The sequence below is a fragment of the Elephas maximus genome, chromosome 14, assembly GCF_024166365.1.
Source record: "Elephas maximus indicus isolate mEleMax1 chromosome 14, mEleMax1 primary haplotype, whole genome shotgun sequence".
NCBI lineage: Eukaryota > Metazoa > Chordata > Mammalia > Proboscidea > Elephantidae > Elephas > Elephas maximus.
In genome coordinates this window covers 89,643,601-89,666,756 of record NC_064832.1, presented here as the reverse complement: position 1 = coordinate 89,666,756, position 23,156 = coordinate 89,643,601, and the positions used below count along the sequence as shown (strand labels likewise).

The 23,156-nt window shown below is 41.2% G+C and overlaps 1 protein-coding gene across 1 annotated transcript in view; it reads left to right on the top strand.

Moving 5' to 3' along the window:
* ABCC4 (ATP binding cassette subfamily C member 4) overlaps positions 1 to 23,156 on the top strand; it is a 324,633-nt gene that overhangs the window by 185,650 nt on the left and 115,827 nt on the right. Inside the window, exon 20 of the mRNA XM_049853454.1 lies at positions 14,907 to 14,986. Coding sequence (XP_049709411.1) covers positions 14,907 to 14,986 — 80 coding nt within the window. The remainder of the gene's footprint in view (positions 1 to 14,906; positions 14,987 to 23,156) is intronic.

The following is a 23,156-nucleotide window of genomic DNA, read 5'->3' as shown; positions in this document are numbered from 1 at the left end:
GGGCTTTATATCAGAGGGATCAGAAAAATAGTTTTAATATTCACAATTAAAGTCAGTTCTTCAACTGTTTTTATCTGTACCTTAAGTCTTTGCAGTTTTCAATTCATGTATTTTTTAAAAATAATATCCTATCTTCACTATGTTATAGTCTGCATGTGAATTTAATATTTTATACCCAACCAGACTCAATAAAAATTAGTCTTTATTTCCTGTTGCCCAATGTATGAGTAGAGTAAAAGTAGATTTTGCCAGTAAGCTTTCCCATGAAAAACGATGTCATGTATTTCACTTTGATTGCCATTACAATAAATTCAAATTTTTTTGGAGCTTATATGTAGCTCATTAAAAGCATTTTTTAGGAAAGATTTCTTCCCCTTTTAAAACTCTTTACTAGTACATATTGTCTTCTTAAATAAAGGAAACTGAAATTAATTTTATTCATTCTTAAATACTTAACACTAGTGACAACACAGCATTTAACAACGAGATTAGGGACTCCGTTTCTAAAGAGAGGCAGGTAGAATCATCAGCAGTATCTGCAGTATAACACCATAGAGCCCATCTTCAGCCAAGTCCACAGTCTCTAATTCAGATTTGAATCAACAATGAAGTACAAAAGGCATGCATTTTAAGAACAGACGCATTAGTAACTCTATGAAAGTGCTTATGGTGGTAGGGTAGGCTAGGGGAAAAAAAAAACAAAGCACATAGGAGAGCTATGTTGTTTTTCTTGATTCTTTCTCCAAAGGGAGAAATGAACTTGCAGAAAGGAAACAGAGCTCTCCTGAGAAACGTGATGAAAAGTCTTTGGGAATTATCAGCCAAACTTCAAATGGGTCTCTGGGTTTGCCTGGGGGAGTTTTGTTATAAAGGAGCATTTAATTTAAAGGAACCAGGTTGATAAGGTAGGTGCAGGAAACCAAAAAATAAAAAAACTGGAATGGGTTTTTGCTGGACAGACAAGTTGTACAGATGACGGGTTTTTATAGAGAAATGGCTACCACTTGAGACTTGCCTGTGGGGCAGAATGTAGGTTCCGAGTCTCTCACTCTTCCCTGCTCAGAGTGACTAAACGATTTGAGTAGGTGTGGTCAGCTGTCCAGCTCTTTCCTTTTTCAAGTGGGAAGAAAAGAGCTGTGTAGCTCCAGTGGTCACAGAGCTGTCAAGGACCTGCAAATGCCAGTGTGGAGCCAGCAGCTGAACACGTTCTGAATCGTGCAGTTGAGCAGGCTGTGAAGTGAGGAAGAAAAGAATATCACACGGAGGTTTGACGTCTTTTTATGGGAGAACAAAAGAGTTTCGATTCTTTCACTTCAAGCACAGCTTAGCCATTGTGTGGCAGAGGGGGTTTAATGAATCATTGTTTAACCAAGATACAGCCAAGTATTTGACCATTAAATAGTCTCCAGTGTGTGTGTAATTCTTCACTGACAGACTCTTATTTGACTGTGATTAATTGGTATTCAATTGTTATTTAATTACCTCCGAAGAAATCTAAGAACAGTGTGTGTTCTGATTAAGTTATTTGATGTAATAACATGTTTGGTGCTGCTGAGCAAGCTCAGTCCTTGTTACTCCTCGTTCCTAACAAGGCCAACAGCTGTGGTTGCTCGAAGGTCCTTGGGTATCAAAACCCATACAGTATCTGGATTTCCACTTTCTTTTTTTCAGTATATAAAAATTATATGGCACTCAGACTTTAGGCATAGGTCTGTGATGCTTATTTTTTTATGTTGAAATTCATTTTCAGCAATTTATTAGACTATGTTAAAATTTTTAGGCAGGTGTATTAAGGTTTAAGGTTTTCTCCAATTCACGATCGAAAGATGTTACACACTTATGCTCGCCTGAGACATCTAGGTGAAGAGATCCACCAACTAGATGCCTCGAGAATAAGAACAAGGGCAAGAAAAGCCAGCAGCTGCTGGTTCTGTCTGGGGAATCAGTTGTCCTTGCAGAATAGCTGACACCGGAAGGGGGAGGATGAGATCATCATAAAAAACCCCATTGCTGTTGGGTTGATTCTGACTCATAGTGACCTTATAGGACAGACTGGAGCTGCCCCACAGGGTTTCCAAGGAGCAGTTGGTGGATTCATATTGCCAACCTCTTGGTTAGCAGCTGAGCTCTTAACCACTCCGCCACCAGGGCTTCAAGATCATCATGAGGGGATAGAATTCCAAGAGGGGAGAGCCTCGAGGAGGAACGTACTTGTACTTAGGGAATGGGAAGGAGAGCAGGAATGAAGAGAGACAAGTATTAAAAGAAAAAAAAAAAAAAGTCTATCCCAGAAACCTTCGTTTACAAATATTCTAGAAAGAGGGTAATTAGAAGTGCTTAATGCTACAGAGAAAGCCAAAAGAATGAGGATTGGGGAAAAGCTGGCTTGCTGGTTTTAGAAACTGGATGACTGATGAATATCACGTTGTGAGGAGGAGCAGAAACCAGACTATAAAGGATTGCTGAGTATTTGAATAGGTTATGATTCCATGTAAGAAAAAGACAGTGGTTTGACTAAGAAGTAATGTGTGTTCTCAGCTTCTTATAACTTACAGGGGCAAGTAGAATTATAACACTTAGAGCAGTATTTCCAGTTCTTACAAAACTTCTTTAAAAGAAGTGATACAGTAGCCAAAAATGCTTTTCTTCCTGGCTCTTCCATGGTGTCGTCCCCCCTCCCCCATAAAGGTCCCTGCTTTGACGTTTTTCTCAGCGCAGCCAGCTTTGTGTAACACCTGTTGGCGGTTACCAGATATTGAAATGATGTGATGAAGATAGAACTAACAAACAGACCTGGGTGTTGGTTGATCTCTTTCCAGCACACCTTAGGTTACTTTGCATAGGGTGGGTCGAGGGAAGGCCCATTGTCTTCAAGCTCAGTCACGTTCTCACGCCAAATGTTTTCTGTCCTATTTTTGAGCATTTTATATAGGTGTGTACCTTTTGGAGATGAGTTGATCTTGAGTGCTGAAGGCCAGTTTCCTATCAAGGTAATCTCAGTTATTGAGTCTGATGCATGCCTTTGTGGAACTGCAGATTTTATTTCTTAGGCGAATGCTTTATGCGTAGGCATTGTTGTCACCATCTCTGTGGAGACATATTCTTGAGGTGAGAATGTTGGATATTTCCAGACCTTTGTTTTTACTCTCAAATACTCATTCTTCTGGAGATATCAAATAGAGACTGTACATTTAGCCACCTTTTGTTCATGTAAATAGTTGAGGTTTACTGGGCAGAGAAAAAGCCCTTGAGTTGAAGCCGCCTCGACAGCAGCTGACGACAACAACAACCGTACAAAGGTGGTGCATCCCTTTGATGAGTGAGGTCCTAGTGATTGCGAGTTCCCTTGTGGTCTTAGAGTCAGAGGTTCTTAACCAGGGCTCCATGGCCACCTCACTTCTATGGCTTTATGGTTTAGGAATCCCCTGAAATCATATGCAGAATCTGTGCAGGGGCATTTTGCAGTGGAAAGGCACCACAGCTTTCATCAGACACAGCAGTGCTTGAGAGCCAGCATCTTCGAGACTCTTCTTCTGTTGTGGTTCCGTGGCCTGCACTTTGCTGACCGTGCAGGAGATGGACCGTGTAGGAGATACTCCTGGGTGGTATATTGCCGAGACCCATGGGTACAGTGACCTGGTCCATCTTCCCAACTTTTTGCTTTTGAATGTTGAGGAAAGGTAAAATGATGATTAGTCTATAGCCTTAGCAAAGCATTTATGACTGCAGTGGCAAAGTGGTTTCCTGGGGCGATTCATGAGGTATATCCACTCCTTCAAGGTTAATCTCCCACGCTGCCTCCTGACAAAAAGGACATGACTTGCCTTGGGTCACATAACATGTTAAGGCCTGGGTTGGGGTGGAACTCAAGCTCTTGGACTTTTCTGATCAATTATGCCTCCTGTTAGACCGTATATCTTCTCATTCATTCCTTTATTTATGTGCACTTAACCATTGCACCACCAGGGCCTCTTAGGAAGTGGTAGGAAGAGAAAAGACAAGCAACTGTTGGTGTACTTATCCTATCTTTACTGTGACAAGGAAAAAGGAATCTTTGAGGGGCTCTCTACAGGGGATTCACTACCCATCTGTTGTCATACTGTGGTGGCTTTCCTGTTGCTGTGATGCTTGGAAGCTATGCCACCAGTATTTCAGATACCAGCAAGGTCACCCGTGGTGGACAGATTCCAGCAGAACTTCCAGTCCTTAGGAAGAAATGTCTGGAGATCTTCCAAAAATTAGCCAATGAAAACCCTATGGATCATGACAGAATATTGTCTTATATAGTGCTGGAAGATGAGCCTCCTAGGTTGGAAGACACTCAAAATATACTGGCCCCAACGATGGACTCAAAGCTGCTTTACTCTCTAGAATGCTTTCCTGTTGTCATGTCAGCTTCTGGAAGTTGCTGTCCCCAGACAGCACAGATATTTAAATTGTCCCTTTAAGGCACACAGACAAATAAATTGGGTCAATAGTAACACAGGAAAGTGGCAGGTATGACAAACCAGACACTTCATGTTGCAACATGAATGTCCTCAAATCTGAATACCAAAAAAAAAAAAAAAAGACCGTGTAAAATATCAAGCTTTGGAAATAGAGACTGAAATTTGTAAACAAACCATTATCTGTAGCAGAAGGGCTATTTTATACATTCCTCAGTGGATGCTTGAGTGCCTTCTTTATACTAGGTGTTCTAGGCACTGGGGACACCGCAGTGACTGAAACAGACAGAACCCCCGCCTGTATTCTAATTTAATGTTCGTGAATAAAAAAGAGTGAACTGGTCTTTATTTAGCCCTTGGAAACACAGAAGGAAATTTATGTGTAAGTAAGACAAGATTATCTTACAGGTTCTTGTTGTGAATTGTATCCCCTAAAAATGTGTGTCAACTTGGCTAGGCCATGGTTTCCAGTATTGTGTGGTTGTCTTCCATTTCGTGATCTTACGTAATTTTCCTATGTGTTGTAAATCTTACCTCTATGATATTAATTAGGTAGGATTAGAGGCAGTTATGTTAATAAGGCAGGATATAATCAAAGGAATTAGGTTGTATTTTGAGTCAATCTCTTTTGAAATATAAAAGATAGGAGTGAGCAGAGAGATGGGGGGACCTCCTTACCACCAAGCAAGAAGAGCCAGGAGCCTGTGTCTTTTGGACCTGGGGACCCTGCACTGAGAAGACTGATGACAAGGACCTTCCCCTTGAACCGATAGAGAGAGAGAGAGAGAGAAAGCCTTCCCCTGGAGCCGGCACTCTGATTTTGGACATCTAGCCTCCTAGACTGCAAGAGAATAAATTTCTGTTTGTTAAACACACTCACTTGTGGTATTCCTAGTATAGCAGCATGAGGTGACCAAGGCAGTTCTTCAGACAGAAAGAACATCATCAGAAATTTCCAGATTTTTCCTTGTAACGTAAAGTATGGCCCATGGACCAGCAACATCGGCATCACCTGGGAGCTTGCTAGAAACACAGACTCCCCCCACCCAAACCTCACCCCCTGAGAAGCTACATTTTAATGAGATCTCCAGGTGGGTGTGTATCCATTAAAGTTAGAGAAGCGTTGTTCTTGTGGGTATTTGACTACTTCTGATTTAAAGCCATTTTGATCCTCAGGAGCCCTTAGTGTCCTGGCTAGTTCACTGTTGTGTTTACAGACTGTGGAAAACTGGGGAGTGTTGGTTGAATCCTTTGTAATCGAAATGATTCTTTCCAGTTCTTTTCCCGTAAGGTATGTATAGGAAGATGTTTGTTGGGTGGCGGGTCCTAGGTCTCACAACCTGTCTTCAGTAAGAGCCACTTTTTTTGTATTTATTTTATTGGTTTATGTTTTTATGTATGATTCCATCTGCATGAGAGGTTTCACATCTTTCAAAAGAATTTAGAAAACCACTGGGTTTATGATATTAGCAAATCTGTTTTGAGCACTTTGCATTTTGCTGTGGAGCTCTAATGGTGCAGTGGTCAAAAGCTAGGCTGGTAACCGAAAGGTCGACAGTTGAAATCCACCAGCCTGTCCTTGGAAACCCTATGGGGCAGTTCTGCTCTGTCTTATAGGGTGAAATGAGGTACGTATTTATAAACAGTTTGTAATCTGGATGTGAATTCAAGACCAATACACTTGAAAAGTGGTTAAACCCATAAATGTGCTATTGGTTTATATATACTATTGTTGTGTGCCATGGTATAGCCTGAGAATATACCCTGGATGATATAGTCTAAGAAAATACCCAGACTGAAGAAACAAGCTAAAATAGTCACTCATCAAACAAAGTACCAGAAAAACTATGCCTTAAAACATGAAAATTGCTTAACTCTTTGTTAAGAGTATATTGAGTCTTACTGTTGGCACAATTTTAATCTCTTCAGTTATAGAGTTTCCTCAGTCTTCATCATTAAAAGTAAAAACAGAGGTAGGAATCGGGTACAGGGCAACAGCAGTGTTGGCTGGAGGTGCAGTAATAAAAAACGAAACAAAAAATGGTGGCTGGGAATGTGGGGATTTATCTTAAGTAACCTAGCCAACAACTCTGTGGACATTTCCATATTTGAAAGTTAAACCATTGATGCTCAGAATGTTAGCTCTGATTTGTCAAGGCAAGATGTATTTAAACTCTGTCTTTTGTTTATGAACTCCAGCATAACATTTGTCTTAGTCATCTAGTGCTGCTATAACAGAAATACCACAAGTGGATGGCTTGAACAGAGAGAAGTTTATTCTCTGACCGTCTAGTAGGCTAAAAGTCTGAATTCAGGGCGACAGCTCCAGGGAAAGGCTTTCTCTCTCTCTGTTCTGGAGGAGGGCCCTTGTCATCAGTCTTCCCTTGGTCTGGGAGCTTCTCAGCGCAGGAACCTCAGGTTCGAAGGATGCACTCTGCTCCCAGCATGGCTTTCTTGGAGGTATGAGGTCCTTCTGTCTCTCTGCTTGCTCTTCTCTTTTATATCTCAGAGAGATTGCCTTAAGACACTATCTAATCTTTTATATCTCATCAACATAACTGCCAATAATCCACCTTGTTTCATCATAGTGATAGGATTTACAACACATAGGGAAATCACATAAAATGGGGGACAATCACACAATACTGGCAATCATGGCCCAGCTAAGTTGACAGATATTTTGCAGGGGACACAGTTCAATCCATGATACCATTGGTCACAAAGATGGCACAGGACCAGGCAACATGATATTGTTTTAAGTAAGGTCGCCGTGAGTCGGAGCTGACACAGCTGCAACTGAGAGCAGCAACATCAACAGCAGTCTTTTAAGAAGTCAGAGATCTGTAATCCACGTGAAGAAGGTTCTGCCACAATGATTTTTTAGAAAGTTACCTCACTTAAAGGAGTAATTAGTAATTTGTAAATCTTAACTTTTCAAAATTTGTCATTCCCCAAAGTGTCTTTAGTAAGCTAATCTCCTGCTACCCATTGCCATCCAGTCGATTCTGACTCAGTGACCCGATAGGACAGAGTAGAACTGCCCCATTGGGTTTCCAAGGAGTGGCCGATGGATTCAAACTGCCAACCTTTTGGTTAGCAGCCACGTACTTAACCACTGTGCCACCACTGGACATGTAGTGTTGGTCTGGTCAAGGCTTTTTGCGTTCCAGAGTTAGGATCTACTCAACTTAGTTCTGATGAGAAGTTCATTGAAAGGGACATCTGATGGAGCTGAAGCAATGCTGATCTTCCTGGGAACTAGAGGTGGGAACTCCTGGGCCTCATGGGAACTGAAAACCATTGTTAAAGGGTTCCAGCATGCCCCCATACTGCTGCTGTACTTTTCTGCTTCTCTCATGGACTAATAATCTTGAGAGAGGGATTAGATGGCTAGTCAGTGGAGATTAGCTCTCCCTGGTCACCTTTGATCCATTTGGCTGTGGCCTGGGCTATGGGGAGTTACTGAGAAGGCCAGCATAGTTAGGAAGTTCCTCTCTTCTACCTCTTCTTGTATCATTATTCCTAAAAACTCGGTAGATTTGATTTTATATATAAAGAAGTAAGGACGTAAATGAATCATTTTAAATGAAAATTTAAGAAATGCTGGTATAGTCATCGCTTGGTATTCATGGGGGATTTGTTCCAGGACCCTTTGAGGGGACCCAAATTCGAGGATGATCAAGAGTCTTATGTAAAATGGTGTAGTATTTGCATATAACCTATGCACATCCTCCCATATACCTTCAGTCATCTCTAGATTATTTATAATACCTAATAAAATGTAAACGCTATGGAAATAGTTGTTAAACTGTATTGTTTAGGGAATAATAATAATAAAAAAAGTCCTTCCCCCCCTCCCCCCATGTCTACTACCTGTGGTCGGTTGAATCCAAGGATGCAGAACCCATGGATATGGAGGGCTGACTGTAGTTAATTATTTGAGATAAAGATAATTAAGTTAAAAGTTATTTTAAAAGTTTTCATGTTGGATGTTTAGGAATATGTCTTAAGGCAAAGCATGAGAAGCTGAAGGTGAGTAGTTATGGGTAAATTTCAAAGGAATCTGTTAAGTTTAGGTGCGTTGAGCTTGAAGTATTTTGTAGGCTAGCCAAGTGTCTAAGTAAGGAAGAATAAGAGCCAGCAGAAGAAATTTCCCTAAAAAGGGTCTTTCCCATGCCTCTCTTCTCTATTATATGGAAGTCCTGGGATGCCTTGGTGTGTAGCACCTACCCCGTTTTGAAATATCAGGTCACCTTGAGAAAGATCGAAGCCCTGGTGGTGCAGTGGTTAGGAACTCGGCTGCTATGCAAAAGGTCAGCAGTTCGAATCCACCAGCTGCTCCTTGAAAACCCTATAAGGTAGTACTTCTCTGTCTTGTAGGGTCACTATGAGTTGAAATTGACTCAGAGGTAATGGGTCTGGTTTTTTAAGAGTTTAAGCAAGGTTGTACCTTGCCTCCTTATCTCTAATGTTAGGATTTTAGCCTACAGAGTAATTTGAACATTTTTGTTCACTTCAGAACCCTTTCTTCAAGTATGATCTCTATCTGAACATTCAAATGGGTGTAAAACACTGTGTGAGAGAAGGGGGATGAGGGGGATGGGAAGGTAAGGAGAAGAGTGGGGTGCCTGGAGTTGGGTGTGTTTGTCCTCCACTTCCTATCTGCATCTTTCTTCAAGGCACCTCTGTAGAATCTCAGTCTTCGCAAGATGTTTGAAAATTACTATCCCTGGTGATCTTTAATGCCGCTTAGAGCTATAGAATTATATAATGGTAACACTTCACACATAATGCTATTTACAATTTAGAAGGTGCCTTCATAACCAGGCTCCCTCTTAACTCTCCTGACCATCGAGTGAGGTAGTCAAGGCAAATACTGTCACCATTTCACAGATCAGGAGTTTGAGTCTCAGTAGAGGTTGGATGAATTGCCTCAGGCCCTACTGATGAACAGAGGAGGACAGGAACCTGGTGGTTTTCCCCTAGTAGTGCCTTAGTTCATGCTGTTCTTTATGTTTCATGCCATCCTTTGAGCAGCACCATATTGGTGACTTACACTGGCAGGTTGTTGTTGTTGTTAGGTGCCATCAACTCACAGCGTTGGTTCCAACTCATAGCGACCCTGTGTACAATAGAACAAAACACTGCCCGATCCTGTACCATCCGCACCATCATCGCTATGTTTGAGCCCATTGGTCCAGCCAGTGTGTCAGTCTATCTTGTTGAGGGTCTTTCTCTCTTTTTTGCTGACTCTCTCCTTTACCATGTATGATTTGCTTCAGGAACTGGTCCCTCCTGATAATATATCCAAAGTACGTGAGACAAAAAGCCTTGCCTTTCTGACAGGAGGATGAAGAAAATGTGTCTAACTACCAGACTTTTATGGCTCTTTCCTGTTTAACTTATATTTGTCTAAGATTAATTTGTATGGAATGATGTTCGATGTCTGGGTGGGGTCAGCTCCTTGAATGGCTCTCTCACCTCCCAGTCCTGAGGTGTCACATACGCAGTGATCCCTTTCAGCCAGCAACTGTCTCCAGGCTGCACCTCACGCCCTCTACTTTGAACCGATCTTTGCCTCATCATGTTGCATTGGGCCTGGAATTTCCCTGTGGGCTCTTTTGGATAGACTGGATGGATTTGAATGGCACTTCCCACCAAGACAGTTGTTCTTTTACTTGTCCCCCGCCACACCCCTCTACACTCCACCTTCATCATCCAAGGGCAAGTGAGAGTCCACCCTCATGCCTGATGGTGGGCCTGGACCAAACCTAGCACTTCGGTTTTCCAAATCTCTGTGGGAATATCAAGCCAAAGGCCAGTTCTTTTCAAAACAATTAGGTTCTAGAACCTTCAGAAAAGCTAAACGTGCACATATAGAGAGATAAATAATATCAATGACTCATGAAGAGTTCACTAAACAATCCACTTTGACCCTCAAGGTCATGCGTGGCGTGGTCTGATAGGGCCTTTTTTTTGATGGTGCCTAAGACCATTTTTGTGGTAAAGAATTGAGTTCAAAAGGAGTGAATTACTGACACATGCAGCATCACGGATGAACCTCCAAAATGTGATGCTGAGTGAGAGAGGCCATACACTAGAGACCACATTTATATGAAATACCCAGAGAAGACAAGCTTACAGAGACAGAAAGAAGATTAGTGGTTGCCAGAGGCTGGAAGTGGAACGCAGAGTTCCTGTAAATGGGCTTGAGGGATCTTGATGAATTGTGATGATTGCATCACTCATTAAAATTACTAGAAATCACTGAACTCTGTACCTAAAGTGGGTGAATTTTATGGTATATAAAATGTACCTCAATAATAAAAAAAAAAAACTCAGTATTTTATGATATGTAAATATATCTCTATTTTTACCAAAAAAGAAAAAAGAATGAGGCATTGTTTATACATATGACCCAATTGCTTCCCATAATCCACCTGCATGATACAGGATGAGAGTGATGTGGATTTTCATTGAACGTGGGTTCAGAATGTGATCGGCTGCCAGAGAAGTTACCGTGATCGTGGGCTTTGTGATTGGATACACACTGTGCAGAATGGGGAGGTGGGCTTACCACTTTACCCTGAAGTAGTCAGACCACATCGGAGGTATTGAGTCCTGGGCACCAGGTGTCGACTGAGACTTTGACCTTCTGAGGACGCACAGAGGGCAGTGGCCAAGGTGACACCATGTCTTATGAGGGGTAATTGAGGCAATGAAGGAATAGTTACTTGTGAGAAGTCTGGAAAGGGTATGATTAACCCTCTTCAAGTATTTGAAGGGCTGTCATGTCAAGAGAAATTAGATTCAGTCCGTGTGGTTATGAGGGCAGAACAAGCAGCAAGCGTTGGATGTTCCAGGATCCGGTTTAATGTAAGAAAGGCCTTTCTAACAGAAGAGTCTGAAAATGGATGGGGTTTCCCCTGGAAAAAGTGAATCCCCCTTCCTTCCACATCCCTGGAGATACTCAGGCAGGAGCCACATGTCACTTGGATGAAGGGGCATGGCATGTGTATGGACGGATTCCTCATCAGGATTTTATTTGGAGACTTTTGAGAAAAATTTCTGATGATGAGGCCTTGAACGTGAAATCACAGCTCTAAATATAACAGTCTACCGCAAAGCCAGAAGAAACCATTCCACAAACACCGTTCATTCTCTTAAATGTTTCTTAGAACAAGGAAGTAACTATCGAACCTGCTAATCTCCCATTTTCTATGCTCAGCTCATGGGTGAATAGGAGTGTAGGCTTTTGATGATCTTTGATGTTGTCGGTCAGTTATTGTAATAATTTTATGGGAAGATTTTTTTCCCAGTTTTTTTTGGTGTGTGTGTTTTCTTTATATTTTATGCAGTTTGTCAGTCATAGGACTCTTAGACCTTAAGACTCTGGCATTTGTTATATGGTAAAGAGATGGTTTTCACACCCCATTTATCTTTGTGGAAAGCTGGTGGCCTAGTGGTAAGTGCTACGGCTGCTAATCAAAGGTTCAGCAGTTCGAATCTGCCAGGCGCTCCTTTGAAACTCTGTGAGGCAGTTCTACTGTGTCCTGTAGGGTCGCTATGAGTTGGAATCGACTCGATGGCACTGGGTTTGGTTTTTTTTTTTTTTTGGTCTTTATCTTTGTGTAGCTTTTTCATCCATTTTTTTTTTCTATTCAAATATTACTTTCAACATTTTTTAAAGCTGAGCTGTTATTTGAAATATTTTCGAATCCTGCATATGCTAGAATGTCATACGTATTTTTCATTGAAGAAATAGCAAGTGTTTTAATTATGCCTTTAACAACTTTTTAAAATAATTTTTATTGTGCTTTAAGTGAAAGTTTACAAATCAAGTCAGTCTCTCACACAAAAACCCTTATAAACCTTGCTACACACTCCCAATTGCTCTCCCCCTAATGAGACAGCTGCTCTCTCCCTCCACTCTGTCTTTTCGTGTCCATTTCACCAGCTTCTAATCCCCTCCACCCTCTCGTCTCCCCTCCAGACAGGAGGTGCCAACATAGTCTCAAGTATCCAACATAGTCTCAAGATCCAAGAAGCTCACTCCTCACCAGCATCCCTCTCCAACCCATTGTCCAGTCCAATCCCTGTCTGAAGAGTTGGCTTTGGGAATGGTTCCTGTCCTGGTCCAACAGAAGGTCTAGGGGCCATGACCACTGGGGTCCTTCCAGTCTCAGTCAGACCATTAAGTCTGATCTTAAGAGAATTTGGGGTCTGCATCCCAGTGCTCTCCTGCTCCCTCAGGGGTTCTCTGTTGTGTTCCCTGTCAGGGCAGTCATCGGTTGTAGCCAGACACCATCTAGTTCTTCTGGTCTCAGGATAATGTAGTCTCTGGTTCATGTGGCCCTTTCTGTCTTTTGGGCTTGTAATCGCCTTGCGTCCTTGGTGTTCTTCATTCTCTTTTGATCCAGGTGGGTTGAGACCAACTGATGCATCTTAGATGGCTGCTTTTTTTTTTTTTTTTTTTTTGCCTTTAAGACTTTTTAACATGGATTTTTGTTATTGATACTTTGAGAAGTTTAAAAAAAAAAAAAAGATCTAATAGGTCACAAAATGTGTAAGAATATCTGAAAAATTGCCTATCTGATTTTAATGGTTTTAAAGCACAACCAGGAGCCCTGGTGTCGCAGTGGTTAAAGCTCTTGTCTATTAACCAAAAGGTTGGCGGTTCGAACCCACCAGCCGCTCTGTGGGAGGAAGATGTGGCAGTCTGCTTCCGTAAAGATTACAGCCTTGGACACCCTGTGGGGCAGTTCTCCTCTATCCTATACGCTCGCTATGAGTTGGGATCGACTCTACGGCAGCAGGTTTTTGGTAAAGCACAACTGATTAAATAATTAGTGGCTTGCCCTTTGAAGTATGGTTTGGGGACCAGCAGAAATGGAGTCATCTGGGGGCTTGTTAACAAATGCAGAATCTCAAGCTCCACCCCAGAGCAACTGAATCAGAACCTGCCTTTTAACAAGTTGGACTTTCTGCAGTGGGTGGTGGGATATCCCAGATGATGGCATGTAGAGCCTGTGGTTAGTAATAATAATCTTTTTTTTTTTTGAGCACGTGTTACGTGCCTGGCATTGTGATTGAGTTCTTTCGCATGCATGAGCACATTTAATCCTCCAAATAACCCTGTAAAGTAGGTATTATTAGAGGCTCAGAAAAGTTGTCACCAGGCATGCCAAAGGTGTCACTAGAAGACAGTTTCTGAAGTCTATTTCCTAAGCCTGAGTCAGGAAAATGAGGCCCAGCTCGTGTTGGCGTAGCCTAGCCCAGAGCTAAAGCCTCCCGTCCCTCTGGCGTACCTCTGACGTATTGCTTGGGTACGCCCTGTGTTCCCCGGTGGAGTCTGGGTGCCTGGAGGCGGGATTGCAGAGACAGCACCTCCCTGGCTGTGGGAACTCTGGCCCCAGCCTCTGACCATTCACGGTCCAGTTGTGGCTTGGCATGAAGGGGTGCTGTAGGAAGTCCCTTCTACCAATCCTTGGAAAGAGTAAGCTGAGGTCCCTCCATCTCATCTGCAGTATGGCATCCTGCAGCATCAATTAGAAAAGAAGCCCAGAGGACTAGACAAACAACGTTTCCCAGGTGTGGCCAAGATCAAAATAGGCTGAACTTTTTTTTTTCTAAATGTAACTTCATTTTTAAAAAGTCACTTGAGAGAAGGGCTGTCAGAAACCAGTTCTGGCCTTCCATTTCTGAAGCTCTTATGCTCTCCCATTTTCTTGGATGGAGATAAAAGCAACGATAAGTGCCCTTTGGTCATTAGGGACTGTACCTTTGCACCTGTGTTTCCTTTTCTGCCTCCATTCATCGTGCCTTGGATGTTTAAGAATAAGTCTCTCGTTTGTCACAGCTTGAACAACTCTGAAGTTAATGACTTATACCAGTAGTAAACTTACAACTTGGAAAAGACAGATTTTCAAGTTTTCCAAAATATGAGGTTCTGTAACCCACACTGGAGAGGGGAAGAAAAAAAAAAGACAGTACAGTTATATTTACTTAAAAATCTACTAGGCAAAATTGATTCTGTTAACTGAAGCAAAATTGTTAAAACAATTTGGATTACTTTTTGTATGTTTGCAATTGTTCATTTGTCTGTTTAGCCCTCGGATGGAAGCCCTAGATAGGATCTGAGAAGGGAACATTTTAAAATCCACCAACTCTTCCCTAAACCCTGTCACAATAGTGTCCCCTCTCTCCCCCACCCGCATCTTTTTAAAATCAAGGCCAAATTTCACCTCCCCACCCACTGCCATTTGGTGTTTCTTTTTGTTTCTCTTGAGGTACCATCCTATTTTCTTTTTCTTTACCACTGGCATTGGTTTATTTCATTTGAATGCATAATATATTAAATACATATGCATTAAAAATATTGTCTTGATTTGTTTGTGAGTTGTTTTCTCTTAAAGAGCCTGTCTGGGGAAATGAGTAATTCCTCATATCCTGTTCTTGCAGGGAGAATTTTAAACCGTTTCTCCAAAGACATTGGACATATGGATGACTTGCTGCCCCTGACATTTCTAGATTTCATCCAGGTAACGTAACAGTAACGTCAAATTCTCAAATGGAAAACTAAAGTTCCTGGTTTTTCAAGGTCTTTCCTTGGGGAGTTTGGGGGGATGGTGGGGCTTTCTGCCCACTGCCGTGTAATTTTTACCTTAATAAAAGGGCCATGTTTGTAAAAGAAAGGTGTGGTTACAATTCCGAGCTAAGTTACTTGAGTAATCCCTACTGTGTAGGAGTGGCTACAAAGCCCTGTCAGGGTTTTCGTTTGCAGCAGGGACATGCTTGGTAAATGGCTCATGGGCTGCCTCCCAGGTATCTGGCGTGGATTTCACTTTACTGTGAACATATTTCATAATATAGAAACAATCACCTCTCACGGAAAGATAGCCTAGATTAACCAAATTATGCATTGTACTACCACAAAGGACAAATATTTACTGCACCGCTTTTTTTTTTCTTTTTTCTTTTTTTGGATAAAGCCAGGTGTGGTTACTTACAAAGAAAAGATTAGTAATAATAAGGTGAAAATAATACTTTGTTAACAAGGACAATAGAGAGCAGTTATTGGTAATACAAAGCTTTAAAGGCAAGTATGCTTAAGCCAATAATTTGAGTAAAGGATCAAAGCCACCTCAGAAAATGTCTGTTTTGTTTTTCTAGGCAGTTTTTCTTTTCACACACTGACTGCACGAAGTCTTAAGCTGTCTCTTTCTGAAAAAGTAGAAAACAAACAATCCCACAGAATTGTCTTCTATAAAGCATTTGTTTTGTCTGTGAACTTGAGGTTCTAAGGCGTAATGTTGGTTCATGTCGTCTCTCATCTCCTCAGTCAGCACTGTTGCTCATGTGGTATTTTTTTTTTTTCTGTTGTTTCATTGTGTCTGCTTTCCAGTGATTCAGGCTCGGGAACTTTTCTTCGTCATTTCCAAGTGTTTATTTTGGAAACAAAATGCATCCATCCGAGTTTCACATATTGTAAGATCCCAGCTGCTGTTGCTCACACTTTGTGAGTCTGAACCTTTTTCACTTTGCCTGAGTGCTGGTTTACAGTAGTCTCATCCCGAGCGGATTTGAAGGCCAGGAAGTTGAAATGCAGGAATAGGTCTGTAATTACGGCGTGATCTCCTGATGGCTTCTTTTTTGTGTGTCTGAGGCTCAGATGTTCTTGGAATCAAAGCTTAGGATCTCCTCCAGAGCCTTTGTTGTAAAAGGAGCCAAAATTACTTAATTGGGAAAATTAGCTGTGTCAGAAAAATCAGTAATAGGCTTGAAATGATTACAGGAATTCCTGTTAGTCACACAAATGCAGCAATGAGTATCTGACTGCAAACAGTGCAGCCCCCGGGTGAAGGTGCTACTGTGGACCAACGCATAAAGTAAGCTAACACTCGCAGGCAGAGTATATGTACTGCAGACATGGACCTCTGGTGTTTTTCTTTTGTTCATTTTGTTTTGCTCCCTCCTGCAAACTTACTTTGTAAATGTGTTCTGCTGGGTTTAGCTATGTATGTAATTTATACCCTAGAAGCAGCCTTTCACTAAAACAGTTTCATTTTTTCAAAGAATGCAGATGGCTTTAGGTACATGTTTTGACAGTGATTGTAAATTACTTTGAGAAGATGGTGCCATGTATTCTGTTACGTTGCAACTGCAAGTTAGAGGTTGAGTTTCCAAAGCCGGTTGGCCCACTGTGTACGTTACACATACTGAGCGTAATAATTAGAACCCCTCATGTATTTTTGCATCGTCTGTGGGGGACAAGGATGGATGCTACTTGGCCTCTGTTTAAAGCATTAGCATCGTGAGCAGAGAAAATTCCACTCTTGCTTTACTTCTATTTAACCAGAGAATGGTCTTTTTTTTTTTTTTTAATCCACTCATTTAATCTTAGTTTAACTTATTGTTGAATACTAGTAGCCCCAGTTAACTGATTTCTTGAATTCAGTTGCAAAGGTAAATCTTGGTGTTATTGTCTTCAAGAAAGGAGCTTTATATAAAGGATAACTCAGTTATCAGTTATGATAAAGATCCGTTGGTCACTGGTTTTGTTTGCAGGTGTCTTTAATAAGGCTTCCCATAAACCCTTCAGGAAGAAATATTTTCTCCTTTTAAAAATAGTATTAGCTAAATATAAAAGCCCTGATCCCTGCCATTGTTGTTGATTCTTTGAGGGACAGTTCCCAACATTCATTGTTTAAATGGTTGTCAGGAGAAATCAAGGGAACTTCATAAACAACGCAGTGACTGGTTCATCCTACTTTGTGTGCAGAAGCATTTCTTGAGGGGATTTGCATTTGATGAGTGGGCTTTTGACTGAGGTATCGCTGGGATCATTTTGAAGTATTTTGGCCTGTTGCTGTATTAGCGAGCAAAGATTTTTTATTAAATCCAAAAAATGAATTTTACCCGCTCTCAAATAAAGGCCAACAAAAATCTATATGTAAATTAATTTCTTTTTTTAAAAGTTGGATATGACTCTGGTAAGGATGAAAACAACTCAGTGGCATTCCGGGACTCGTAATGGAATCATGTAAACTTAAAATAAACACTATGATGGCAAGCACATAGAATGAAAACTAATTTTCCAAATCAAATACACTGTATTCAATTCATTTTCCCCAATCAACCAAATGTTTGAAACCTGTTAGTCATAACAGCAATCTTCTGGAAATTAATTAGAAACCTGTTAGCTCTGCTAGCTGAGCCGAATGAAGGGGGTTGCTGGCTATATTCCTAAATAGGCTTCTGAATGAAAGCACAGCAAGGTCAAAATGACAGCTTGGCTCACTTTGTGGCTTTGCTTAAGTAGTTGATCTAGTTGTTTTTGGGGGGGGGGTGGGGAGTGAGTGTTTGGTTTTTGTAGAGGAAGTTTTATCTACTTTGACTCATTCCTCTAATAAATTTTTTAAAATTAGGTGCCAGTCAGGTAAACCATAGAGGTAGGATGAATATAGTACGTGGGAACAATGGCATCTTCTCAACTGCATAGGAATATGAAATGAAAATGACGTTTCTCAAGCCTTTTGTCTATCTCTGCAACTCTTCTAAAGGATTCTATCAGCCCCTTTTAGAACTGAGATAGTAGACAACTTCCTGTCTGCCCTTTCTCTCCCCTCTAAATTTTATTTATTTTGTTGTTGAAAATATACACAGCAAAACAGGCACCATTTCAACAGCTTCTACATGTACAGTTCAGTGATGTTGATGACAGTCTTTAAGTCATGCAGCCATTCTCACCCTCTTCTGAGTTGTTCCTCCTCATTAGCATACTACCTATCCCATCTTTTGAGTTGCTGTTGTCAATTTGATCCCATGTAGACTGTCTGCCTTTGTTGTTAATGTCATGAGCAAAACCTGCTGACACTGGGAGACCCATTGTTTTAAAAGGAGTCTGTGGGAAGTGCAGACAAGTTAATGTGATGGACTGCTAACTGAAAGGTTGGAGGTTTGAGTCCACATGGAAATGCCTCAGAAGAAAGACATGCTGATCTGTGTTCAAAAAAATCAGCCATTGAAAACCCTCGGGAGCGCAGTTCTACTCTGACATACGTGGGGTCACCATGAGTCAGCATCAACTCGATGTCAGCTGGTTTTTTGTTTGTTCTGTTATTTGTTTTAACATTGTTCATCGGATTCCATGGGCAAAAATCAGTATGACTTTGGCAGCCTCTTCTATGCTCAGAGAAACTCAAGCGAGCCCTTCCAAACCGATCACGACTGAAACAATTGAGCTTAAAAAGGATTGGAAATCTTGTTATCTCGCAGGAGATGGTGCTCTTTACTGACCTAAGGGAAAACTGCAGATCATGTGATACTCTTGAGCCGGAAAGAATTTGGAGGGATTTATAGTAACTGGTTGAGAGGTTGGCTGCTAACCAAAAAGTCGGTAGTTCAAATTCACCAGCAGCTCCTTGGAAACCCCACGGGGCAGTTCTACTCTGTCCTTCAGGGTCTTATGAGTCGGATTTGACTCAACAGCAATGGGTTTTTGGTTACAGTAACAAACAGGGCAAATCTAAATCCAAAGCTTAGACACCTTTTTGAATAGAAAGTTGAGTTTTTCGCTTAACCTGAATATTCCTTCTAAGACTGTGGTGTTAATATTGGTATTAATATTGTTTCTTATTGAAGACATGCATGCGATCAGACTTTTGTGGAGAATTAAAATCTAATAGCTATAGAAATAAATACTGTAATTACATTTATCCATGTGAACTTTTTAATCCAAAGCATACATGTTTGATTGCTTTTTCTATACAATAATGACAGTCTTGTTGGTTTTTAAGTCATAGTTCAGAGATGTGGACCATTGGGTTAGAGCTTAATTGTGTTTCCAGTTGAGTGTGATGCTAAGGAATTGAGGAGACCCTAGAATAGTGCCCTCCATTTGTGTCTTCATGCCTAGAATCAGCGTACTCGGTCTAAGCAAGCCAGAAAACAGCAAGAAACCAGGTAGAGGTTTTACTGCTTCGTTGATCAAATGACCGAGATAAGGAAATTCTGTTTAAAATGTTAGCCAATTAATTGCCCAGAGAGAACTTCTTTACCTATACCCTTCAGACTTCAACAAAAGATTTGTGTTTGTGTAAGCAGTTGTGGGTTTTGGTTTTCTGTTTGTTTTAAAGTTAGCTATTCATAGCCATACTAATGGGAAACAGGGACACAGCTAATTTTGAAAATGTGTGTAATTCTCTGCTGTCCTCCATTAGAGTGAGAAACACAGAGGGATAGTGGGGGTCATGGTTTGTGGCTTTGGAAGTAGAGTTGACAAAGCTATGGAGCAGTTGTGAATGAAGAGATCAATTTTGGACGGACCAAGCAGTTTGGAACGGTAGGCCAGAATTGAGGGAAATTTTTCAAGTATATGTTGTAGGAAATAATTTATACCACACAGAATAACAGCAGTATACGGGTTACCTGGCTTTAGGTAGACCCTCAGGCTTGCCATGGGCTTATCACGTAAGCTGGCCAAGGGCTGGCAGTGCACACATGACTTACCAAACTGTTGTTCAAACAGTTTGTTTTTTCAAAATTCATAGCAGCTTTGAGTATTAGCAATATTTTAACCCAAGTCATCCATCAAGCTAAAACATGGTTCTTTACACAGGCTAAAGCTAAATATCTCTATGGAAATAGAAATTGAAGTATAAAATAATATAAAGATTTTCACCTAGACCTCAGACATAAAAAATCAATGAGGAGGGAATTTTTTGAATAGGAATGTGGCCTTAATATATTTGAGTTAAAAAAAAAAACCGTAGAGGCAGCCAAGCATTTGATGTTTAACTAACTTCCTGATATCATAACACATATCCCAGCAGCCTAAATCTAGTCTTTCATTTTCTTCAAATGATTGATTTTAATTAGTAAAGGCATGCTATATATATATATATGTGTGTATGTAGATATATAGGCACGTATTTCATATTTATAACATCTGGTGGGCAGATATGTTGTTTTGTGCAAATATTGACTGCTAAACAAGATATATTATGGCAAGTCGTGAAATTTCTCCCCAAAGGAAAACATTATGTCAATTATAAATCCATAAAGTATGGATTTATAATTCTTTCCTTATTTCTTTTCCCTATGACATGCCTTCCCTTTTACTGTTTTTTTTTTTTTACACCAAACTTTTATTGAGCTCCTACTATGTGCTGAGGATATAGAAATGAAAAATGTGGAGCCTTTCTTATCTTTATTCAGCCCACAAGAATTTATTATCTCCTGTGTGCTGGGCACCATGCTGGAGTTGAATGAAACTTAATTCCCATCTCCCATGAGGCACACTCTACTGGAGAGACGGGAAATCAGCAGTTACAGTGCTGTGTGATAAGAGTTATAATAGAAGGGATGCTGTATCTGAGAATGGATAAGGGTTTAGCACAACACAAATCTGACTTCTAATCCCAGCTCTGCCACTTTTAGTTCTGTTATCTTGGGGAAGTTTATGCCACCTCCAGGTGTAGGTAGTTGGAGATAGGAGTCTGCTGCTTGAGAGGGAGACCTAGGTAGATATAGAGATTGAGTATTCTCAGTAGTTGATGCTATAAAGGTGGCTACAATTGCCCAGAAAGAGTGAAGCATTTTTAGGGGCCAAGGTAAGAACCTTATGGAAGCCTCGGTATTTAGAAAGCAAGCTGAGAAAGAGCAGCCAAGGCAAAGGGACACAGAATGAACAACAAGGAAGAAAAGTGGAAGATTGGTGCTGGGGAAACCAAAGGGGGAAGGTGTGTTGAATGTGAACCCCTAAAGGAACCCATTGCCATGGTGACCCTGTAGGACACAGTAGAACTGCCCCACAGAGTTTCCAAGGCTGTAATCTTTATGGAAGCAGACTGCCACATCTTTCTCCCACACAGTGTGACTGGTGGGTTTGAACTGCCAACCTTTTGGTTAGCAGCCAAGTGCTTTAACCATTGTGCCACCAGGGCTCCTTGTTAAATGTGAGAGAGAGGTAAATAAGAAGACAGCGTCAGTTCTTTTGGGTGATTTGGAGGTCTTCGTAACCAGCAGGAGCAGATAGAACATGGTTAAACGCGAGATTGCAGATGGCTAAAAAGCAGAGAGGAAAGGAGGAAGCTGAGCTGAGGTTGGCCTACTCTTCTGAGGGGTTTGACTGAAAAGAAGAGAGGCCCATTTGCAATGTAGAGTCTGAGGAGGTGTTGCTATGTTGCTTGGGTTTTTTGTGTTTTGTGTGCCATGAGGGGTCACTGGAGTGGTTATATAGGCTAAGGGGAAGGAGTCCCCCTCTCATAAACATAGATTAGAGGTAGGGTCCTGAGAAATAGGTGGTAAGACATAGAGGCCCTGCCCTCTGAAGGAGGGCAACTTCCACAGATTGTTCCCATTGGGAGTTTAGAATGCTGATTTGCTGAGTGCCACAGAGCAAATACTGGAAGGTGACAAGGGGGTGGGGACTAAAGGTGGTTAGGGAGGCTGGTCCACCAGGTTGTCAATGCTTTCCTGAGCAAGTGACCTTTGAGTGGAGATGGGAGGAAAAGGCCACTGCACGGTGGACCAGGGAGTGTTGCTGGAAGTTGAGTTCACGCTTGGGAGCTACTCTTCTCTCTGTCGTCGGCTAAGAGAAGGGGACAAGGTTTAGGTGCCAGGGTGCCTGGCCTGTTCTGACTAAGTTTTTGAGGACTCTGCTCAAGTTTGGTATATTTGATGAAACTTGATAGATAATCTGATCATTTAAATTTTTATTATCATTACTTCAAAGTATTCACTCAGCATACTTTGCTTAGCTAATTCCTCCTCTTTTGCTTAAACAATATCTCTCATAATTTAACATTTTCTAATTACAAAAAAAGAGCTGCCTTTTATTATTTCTTTGTTTTTTCTTTCTTTGCCTGATGCATATTCTGGTGTATAGATTAGCCTGTCCATGATTCTCTTAGATCAGCAGATACGTTTGATTTTTTTGTTTGTTTTGTTTCAAGTGCCAGTAGATTTGTTTATTTTGGTCCTTAAGTATATTTTAGAACCCTGGTGGCACAGTGGTTATAGCACTCAGCTGCTAACGGAAAGGTTGGCAGTTCGAACCTACCAGCCGCTCTGTGGGAGAAAGATGTGGCAGTCTGCTTTCATAGAGATTACAGACTTGGAAACCCTGTGGGGCAGTTCTCCTCGGCCGTGTAGGGTCACTGTGAGTTGGAATTGACTCGACGGCAATGGGTATGTTTTGTTCCCTGAACCATAGACATTATATGTCATAGAAGGGTGAGACTCTTTGAGGTACACTAAGATTATGACTCCCTCTGAGACTGGCCTTGACGTCCCCCCGCCCCCCAAAAAAAAAGACTGGCCTTGAGGCAGCCCATAATATTAGAGCCGGGGACTCAGACCATTTTCTCACAGTATGTTATTGTCTTAGATTATATAGCTAAATAGATTTGCTCTGTTTCTTTGGCCTCCAGAGTAAAATTCTAATTCCCTAGTCCTTTAATCTCTCCAACTTTCGGAAAGAGACTCCAAGATGCTACCTAGACCTCTCTTGATTTCCATGTGTGTCGTGTGTGTGAATGTATACATTTGCACACCTTTAGTCCTTCCTCAAATGTACCCTCTTAATTCTTCACCTTTTACAAATGAGTTGAAGTCTCTCCTTCCATCTGTTGTCACTGGGTACTGTTGAGTTGATTCCGACTCATAGTGACCCCATGTGACAGAGTAGAACTGCTCGATAGGGTTTTC